This window comes from Alosa pseudoharengus, unplaced genomic scaffold, assembly GCF_046254945.1.
Source record: "Alosa pseudoharengus isolate Yale_2024_CS ecotype anadromous, Long Island Sound unplaced genomic scaffold, YU_APseudo_1.1 YU_APseudo_1.1_scf_12, whole genome shotgun sequence".
In the NCBI taxonomy this organism is placed as follows: Eukaryota; Metazoa; Chordata; class Actinopteri; order Clupeiformes; family Clupeidae; genus Alosa; species Alosa pseudoharengus.
Genome location: NW_027468587.1, coordinates 13,781,266 through 13,789,139, shown reverse-complemented (window position 1 = coordinate 13,789,139; position 7,874 = coordinate 13,781,266). Strand labels below are relative to the sequence as shown.

The 7,874-nt window shown below is 41.3% G+C and overlaps 1 protein-coding gene across 1 annotated transcript; it reads left to right on the top strand.

The window, feature by feature from the left end:
- Positions 1–4,008: 4,008 nt before the first annotated feature.
- Positions 4,009–7,618, top strand: calhm6 (calcium homeostasis modulator family member 6). The gene is made up of 2 exons (XM_076280189.1): positions 4,009–4,608; positions 6,382–7,618. The coding sequence occupies exons 1-2, from the start codon at positions 4,072–4,074 to the stop codon at positions 6,808–6,810; spliced, it is 966 nt and encodes a 321-aa protein (XP_076136304.1). The 5' UTR covers positions 4,009–4,071; the 3' UTR covers positions 6,811–7,618.
- The last annotated feature ends 256 nt before the right edge of the window (positions 7,619–7,874 follow it).

Here is a 7,874-nt window from a genome sequence, read left to right as displayed (position 1 = left end):
CAAATGAGCAGACGTGTGAAGCACCAGGCATAACTTAATTTCGCGGCTACGTGGAGCAGTAGTAGGTTAATTGTTGAGGAGGCCCATAGTTTGAGAAAAGCTGCAGATCATAGGCAGAGAAAGCATAATGCTCTGAGAACAGTAGCCAAAGGTTTTCCTGCAGAAACAGGTGCCTTGGTAGCCTCGTGAGACCATCCTGATCTCGCGAGCTTCAGGGTTTCACTCGCAGATCAGTCTGGATACTTTCCGTTAAAGAAAATTTGGAGCAGTTCACCAAACGAACGTCCAATCAGCGTTGGCTTTGAGGCGGGTTGAGGTGTGACGCAACGAACAACATGACGGCATCCACAGAGATGAGCATAGCTATCGCGCAAGTTTTATTCAAATTAGAAAGTATTCCTGGGTAAACTGTGAAGCTATGAGTCTCAGCCATGCAGCTGGGAGGAATGAACGACACAGACATCCTCCATGGCTGATTCCAGTTCATAATGGAGGAATATACTATCTTCAGAAGTGTAGGGCCTACCGTGAAAACTTGATGGGAATTGTCGTTGATTAGGTTCATAAATGGTAAGTTAAAACATCTTAACGTTTGTCACGTTACCTAACTTAATTGTATGTTAAACGGCATTAGAAGAATACTTTGTTCATCTAATTGGTTGATTTGGCCCATCGATAACCAACAAAGGTGGTGATAGACAGATGGTTTATCCAATCAGCTAACCAGTATGTCCGCCCCTTCCCAAAAGTTCTTCAATGAAAAGTTCCCAGATGGATATGCGGAGCAAATCCATCTGGCGGAGTCAGGTTAGTGCCTTGGTGCACGCACCTCGCTTTCACTTTGACTCCCTGCATTGTGACAAAAACTGTCAGTCAGACAGTGAATTTTGGTTGACTAAATTAGCATAATGCGGTAACAATTATCATTTCAATTCTATCTGAAATCTGCTCACTGCAGACGTTACAATGCAGACCAAGCAGCAGCATAGCCTTAAAAAAGACGCACACTTTGAATTTGATCAGAGCGGCTCTGGTTCTTCACGTAACTTGATGTGATTGGCTGGATGACCGTTCAATCAAATTAACAGACCTATTTGTGTCTCTGTGTGTCCGTTAGATACGGTTCCAACTCTTTACGGGAGCGTTTATTTCCATATTTTACTTTCAATTTAATCTGACAAAAAGTGTGGGGGATAGAATCGTGTTCCAGCAAAACTGTGTATGTTATAACACCCACATCCCCCACGCTTGCTACGCGCCTGAAATCAAATGACTGCAGGTCCGCTTCCTTTCACCATAGCAGCAACTAGCTAGTCTGAACCAAAGATTCTAGAACAGAGCTTCTAACTTAGCTAATGCTAGCTGCAGCAGCAGTGGCACCGATGCACCACCAGCGCAACTCAAACTTGCACTACATATTCTTCTACTGATGATGGTGATGATTATGATGTTGATCTAAGTGAAATAGTCGTGAGGGACAAGATCACTGTCACTGCCGAAGTCCGCACTGGTGCTGGTGCTGCTGCTACGGACACTATTTCAGTAGCAGAAGCTTTGGGTGCAAACGAAACCAGTAACGTGAGTAGCCCTAACATGATACCTAGCACTACAGTTATCAGCAGGGGCGTAGCACCAAATTCTGGGCCCTATGCACAAGTGGTGGCCATGCCCCCCCCCCCCCCGAACCAACCAACCAACCACCGGCTGTAAGCATGAAGCATGAGGTTCACAACTAACTACTATCTAATCACACATTGAATTAATCTAACAACTCTTATATGTACTGTATAACAGAAAATAATCTTATTACCCAAGACTTCACTGAATTTCTGTTTTATTTGAAGAATGTTTAAAAGCTAGAACATGAAATGAATGAAAACACTTTTGGCTGAGAGAACAGCTATCTAGTATAGCTAACTGAGTGTGATGCGTTTCACAAGTTAGCTTTGTTACTAATTTGACAGCCTTTCCTCATGAACCTAGGCTATTGTAGTAGTAGGCTATTGAAATGTTGTGGTAGGCTATAAATCAGGCATCATGTTATTTCTAATTTTGTGTTAATGCTGTTTTAGCACTGATAATCGCGGATTCGCGGTGGTGTTGAAGTGTTTTTTAACCTTCAGGAGTTCATTTCATTTGTAGACTATTGCTTTCACATTGGGCTCACCTTTCTTGGGAAAGAAGGCTGTTAACACTTGTTTTCCCTCATTTCTTTTTTTCTCCCTTTCTTGCCTCTCTTTTATTTTCTGGGAACCGGATTTAGCTTTCTTAGACTCAGACATCTTCACACCGTGACCGTCTGCATTGCCGCTTCGGCAGAATGAACGTTACTTCAAAAATGCGCCTAGCAGGGGAAGGCGGACTGAACCATTTCGTGCAAGGGAGAGGGTGCCTGCCCTCAAACAATGTTGGCTTGGACACAATTTAATACATCAATCAACTGATGCATTTACCCGAAATATTTGTATCTATATTAGTTAATAACATTTATTAAGATCTTTAAATTAAGGAAATGATTTATTATTAAGGAAAATAAAATTCAACTCCTTAGGGGCCCTCCCCCCACTTGGGGCCCGGGTAATTTATTCCCACTTGTCCCCCCACTACGACGCCCTTGGTTATCAGTGACGACCCTGCGTTATGGCCAGACACCATAAGAGATGCACAGACATCCCAAGTCTCCCGGAAGTTCCGGGAGTATCCCGCATATTGATAGCGGCTCCCTGACGCCCGCAAATTAGATAAAATCTCCCGGAATCTAGAGCGAGCGATCAAGAGCGCACACGCGAGAGGGAGACCTAAAATCGCGTGTGCATCTGAGTGTAGCGCGCACACGACAGGGGAGAGAGAGAGGGGTGGTGCGTGTGTGTCTGAGCGCATCCAAGACAGAGCATCCTGATCAGTTCAGTGTATCTAGGAACAGGAGAGTCACGACAGAGTCAGTGCCCCCAAAAAAGGAAAATGTAAGACCCATTTTAAAGTGTACCCTTGTTTATAAGAGTAAAACATAATGATAGGCCTAGTCTTGCATGCTGCACTGTTTGTTAGCATTGCCCGTGGTGGGTTAAATGATTGCAAAAACATGTTGGTGAGTTTAACTAGTGTCAATTAATGTGCATATTATTCAGGCCTATACTAGATGGCTTAGTTGCCAAGGCTACATGAAAAGACCAAACTGCAAGATCTACATATTTTATTTTCACAATTAGGCTATCTATAGGCCTTCCTTATTTGGTGTACTGACTAGACATTATTGAACAAACATATTAATCTCTATTTCAGTATCTAAGTAGGCTTTTTTTAGTATTGTTATTTATTTATTTATTTATTTATTTGGGGGGGGGGGGGGGGGGGGGGGCTTCGTGATACCTCCCTGAAATGACTTTTTGCAGGTTGGTATGTCTGGATGCATGAGTTGAAATCGTTAAAAAAAAAAGGCCCTGTGCAATATTAGAACTTTGAATTCCCCAAAAATGCAGATAAACCACCCAGAAGATTCACGGTTGAACATTATTACATGAAAAATGGAGAACAAATAAACAGAAAATGTTCCTCTCTTCTACACAGCTTCACTCTCTCACCCACCCACACAGACAGACTCTCATACATACATCGAGTAGGCTAGGCTATATTCACACATACAAACCCCTACTCTCTCTCTCTCTCTCTCTCTCTCACACACACACACACACACAGATAAACAAAGGTTTTTACTACTGTTTTTTGATTGTCATCTATGGCAATAAATATTTGTTGTATTTGAGTATGCCTCAGCGTCCCATTATTACAGAAAAAAGTGTGTTTTAGTTTTAGGGTTGTGGTGTGTGTGTGTGTGTGTGTGTGTGTGGGGGGGGGGGGTGCTCTGAGGGGCCTCGGGATCCTTTGCCTTGGGCCTCAAAGTGTCCAGGTCCGCCCCTGAAACTACCACACCAACTACCAACTTATGTCTTGACCAGACGCCAGATGGCATCATGACATGCAATTGATAAGGGAACTGAAAGTGTCCCCCTCCCTTAGTTGCTCTTCGCCAGGTTCTAATTCTGACCGAAAGAGGAAAAGGAACGCGTCGCAATGGATAAATTCAAGGTTGTGATGAACTTGCTCCAAAAACGTCAAACGACCATTGGATTCGGTGCGATTCCGTTACTGACGGCGGGTGCGGAGCATGTTTTTTCAAATTTTGCCTTCAGGTGTCCATGTAGCGAGTGGAACTTTCTCTATGGGACGGTGTCTCTTCTTGTGCCGGCCACGGCTTTGCTTATACTTGGCTACATGTTAAGCAACAAAACGTGGAAGCTTTTCACAGGTTTGTGTCTGAAGAAGTCTAAACTTTTTCGTTTCAAATATTTGTGCGGCTGTTTAACTGTTTTTACTCAGATCACAATGACCGCTATGGTGGCACCTGTATCATGGATTGCAATAGCGCTTCTTAACGGCGTTTATTTTGAATGTATAGTGACGGGCACTAATATCACTCAATTGAAGAGCTTTCTGTGCAGTGACAAATCAGAGAGTTGCAAGACAGAGCTCTATAGATTGCCGTGTAAGACATCGATCCCGTCGGCGGACAGAGAAGCTGTCCTTACAACCATACGCGCACAGTCTCAGGTAAGTGAGAGTAACATACTTGTTTGATATGGAAACATAACAATTGGTCCTTGTCAGAAGGTGTGAAAGCTTTAATGAATTATTACAGAGACGGTGCTATGGGCTTTATGTGTAACTAGCCTTCTGCCTGTAAACTGAGCGCACCTCAGTGGTATTCCACAGGCAGGGATGGGCAGTATTTCTAATACATGTATTTAAAATACGTATTTCAAATACAAAATACTATTTTGTAATTTGTATTTTATTGAGATGATGAAAATGCCTTCGTATTTTGTATGAAAATACTATTTTGTAATTTGTATTTTATTGAGATGATGAAAATGCCTTCGTATTTTGTATCAAAATACTTCAGTGTTTTTGTATTTTCAAAATACTGTAAAATACTTTCTGTGAAACACTGTGAAGACATCTATCTAACTATCTATAAAGCACAAAAGCTCTGTCTCTGTCTGTCTGTGGCACCCTCACATGGTCAAGCCCCTCTGCTCCAGGAGAGAGTTTATTTTCCTTTGCTGGACTGATTAACAGGCCCCATAGGCGTCGTCTGAATGCAACACTGTTTGTTGTTAGTTAGTTGTGCTTAAAGGCATCAGCTGAGGAGACACGACTAGCTTAGGTTACACACACTCCTTTGCTCACACAAGGACAGCCCAAGGACTTGAGTTCACAAGCTTAGATCGCAACACATGAGTTTGCTATTTTCCTTTCTTTTTTCTGTTTTACAGTTACAGTTCTCTGACCTGTGAAATATTTCGAAAAAGGCTTTTAGAAAGAAGTATTTTGAAAATACAAAAATACAGTATTTTATTTTTAAAAACATTTTGGCTGCTGTATTTTGTAGCTTATTTTGATACATTTTTAAGGTGGGTATTTGGTATTTTATTTGGAAATACATTTTGATGTATTTGTGCCCATCCCTGTCCACAGGTCACCTGAGAATGATAATGTTTATGATTAATTTATGTGCTATGATGAATAATGCTGAAGAGGAGATAGTCAGCTGTCAATATCATCATCACCTCCATTGTTGTTATTAGTGTGTGTAGGGCTTAGGCTATAGGTGTGGCGGTCTCCTTTAAAGAACATTTAATCTTGTGGTTTGAGTTGAGAGGTTGTAGGGAAACCTGATGTGAAGCCCTAGATAGATCATGTCACTTATTCAAGAAAGTTATGCATGTCAAATAAATGAATTGCCCACAGGCCTGCATGTGACCTTTGGTCAAATAATGCAGGATCAAAATGTGAATGTCCATTTTGAAGTAGAAGCAATGAGTTCTGGTCTAAAACTAGCAAGGTGACAACACCAAAGGCATGCAAAAACTTGGCAGACATAAGTAGATTTTACTGATTGATATTGCTAATGCTAACAGGTGTCTGGATCGCATTATTGGCAATGTTACAGGCCTAGCCTACTGTGAAAGTGTGTAGGTTTGACCCTGACCACACCACTGCTCTATGCCTACAAAGTACATGGCCTGGTTGTCATTGGAAACGACAGGCATGCTTTACTGTCCTCCATAAGCAAGAAAATTAATTTGATAATACCAAATGAACACCTGAAAAACGTGACAAATTTTGTTATACTAAATTTGGGTAGGGTATGTGTTTTGGGAAGCTGCTTTGGCATTCAATTAATCGGTTAGAGTAATTGTCTAAGGATTCATAGATTGTGAAAAGAGTTAGTTGTTAACCTATTTTGAAGTGTCACAGAATAACCACTCTTCAAACCACTGTCTGAATGTTAATTTGGCTCTGCCACTCTCTGCTCTGCAGATCCTAGGCTGGTTGGTGATAGCCTCCATCATGCTCTTCTCCCTGCTGTTCACCTGTATGGCCAGGTGCAACTCTCCAGTGAGCTACCTGCAGCTCAAGTTCTGGAAGACCTACTCTCAGAAGGAGAACAACTTCTTTGACAAGTATGCCACGGAGCACGCTGAGAAGCTTGCCGAGAGGAACATCAAGAGTTTCTTTGAACTGAGCACGCCGGCACCTCAGCCGACTCCTCCAAGGATTGCCTGGGAAAAGGTCTCCAGCTTCTACAAGTTCAGGACCATGGATAAGTATTACAGCACTGTGCATAAGTACGTGGAGACGTGCAGGAACCCTGAGAACCCCATGAGAGTCCTGTCAACAAAATCAGGCGAGGGGGATCTTGTCAACCCAGCGGCCCTGGCATTTTTGGACGAGGGCATGATGCTGTGAGAGAGTCAGATCCAACATAATGGTTGACAATGTTTTCCTCAAGTGCACTCTATTTCAAAGTGATTTTTTAAAAGAATGTTAGGACATTTTTGAAGACTTTTAGAAGGATTTAAAGATTTTTTATTTATTTGATACATGATCAAGTTTTGTGTGCTTTAAAATGATGACAGTTTTTTTGTTCAGTGATCATGCCATTGTATTTTTGCCTCAAATAATTAAGCTCAGGTTTATTATGCAATGTTTCAGTTTAGGTAATGAATATAAAGTTTATAAAGACATACCAAGTTTGTGCCTTATGTGCTTTCATGGAAACTATTTGTACAGCATAAAACATTCATTGTTCTATCTGCTACAAAATCCTGCTGTTTCTCTGTATCTCGGGTCTGATTTTCTCTTTTATTCTCTTCACTTCCTCTTGACTTCCTTCTCTTCCCGTCTCTTCTGATGTGGTCTATGGTGGGTTTCAGCCCTCACATCCTATAGGCTTACTCTGTATGCAGTGAGAAAGACATGTGAGGCTTAACATGTGCATTAAAACACAGCATTGAAAAATTTTACAATGTGAACTTGAATGAAATTTGGCCAGTAGCCTATATGTGCAAAAATGTTAGCCTATGCGGATACACTCATGTGAGCAGTATTTCCGATGTTCTAAGTCATTGTTTTTCTCGGTTGTCAACTCAGTTTCAGTTCCACTTCCACGGAACTTCCCCTGTGAGTATAAAGGCAACCATATTCAAAAAGATTTTATAAGTGGGACAAGTGTGTGTGATGTGATGTATCACAATAAATGCTGAACAGTGATCAATTTATGCATCAAGTCATGCTAAAGGATCATAACATTTGATCTATTTTAACATTTAAGAGGTCTGACCTGATATCAATTTTAATCTTTACTTTCTGGTGTGTGTATGGGGGGGGAGGGGTACTGGTTTTACGTAAAAGGAAACTAGTTTTCAATAACTTCCTCTTAATATAATATGACACAATTCATGCTTAAGCTTGTGTTTTCATGGTTATGTACAAGATTTCCAATACAAATTTCAAGATTTTGCCTGAAATTG

What these genes read in the sequence shown, in the direction of transcription:
- calhm6 (XM_076280189.1), top strand. Translation starts at nt 4,072, where the DNA reads ATGGATAAATTCAAGGTTGTGATGAACTTGCTCCAAAAACGTCAAACG. An exon ending in CCATACGCGCACAGTCTCAG is followed by an intron (nt 4,609 to 6,381) that starts GTAAGTGAGAGT and finishes TCTGCTCTGCAG; the next exon opens with ATCCTAGGCTGGTTGGTGAT.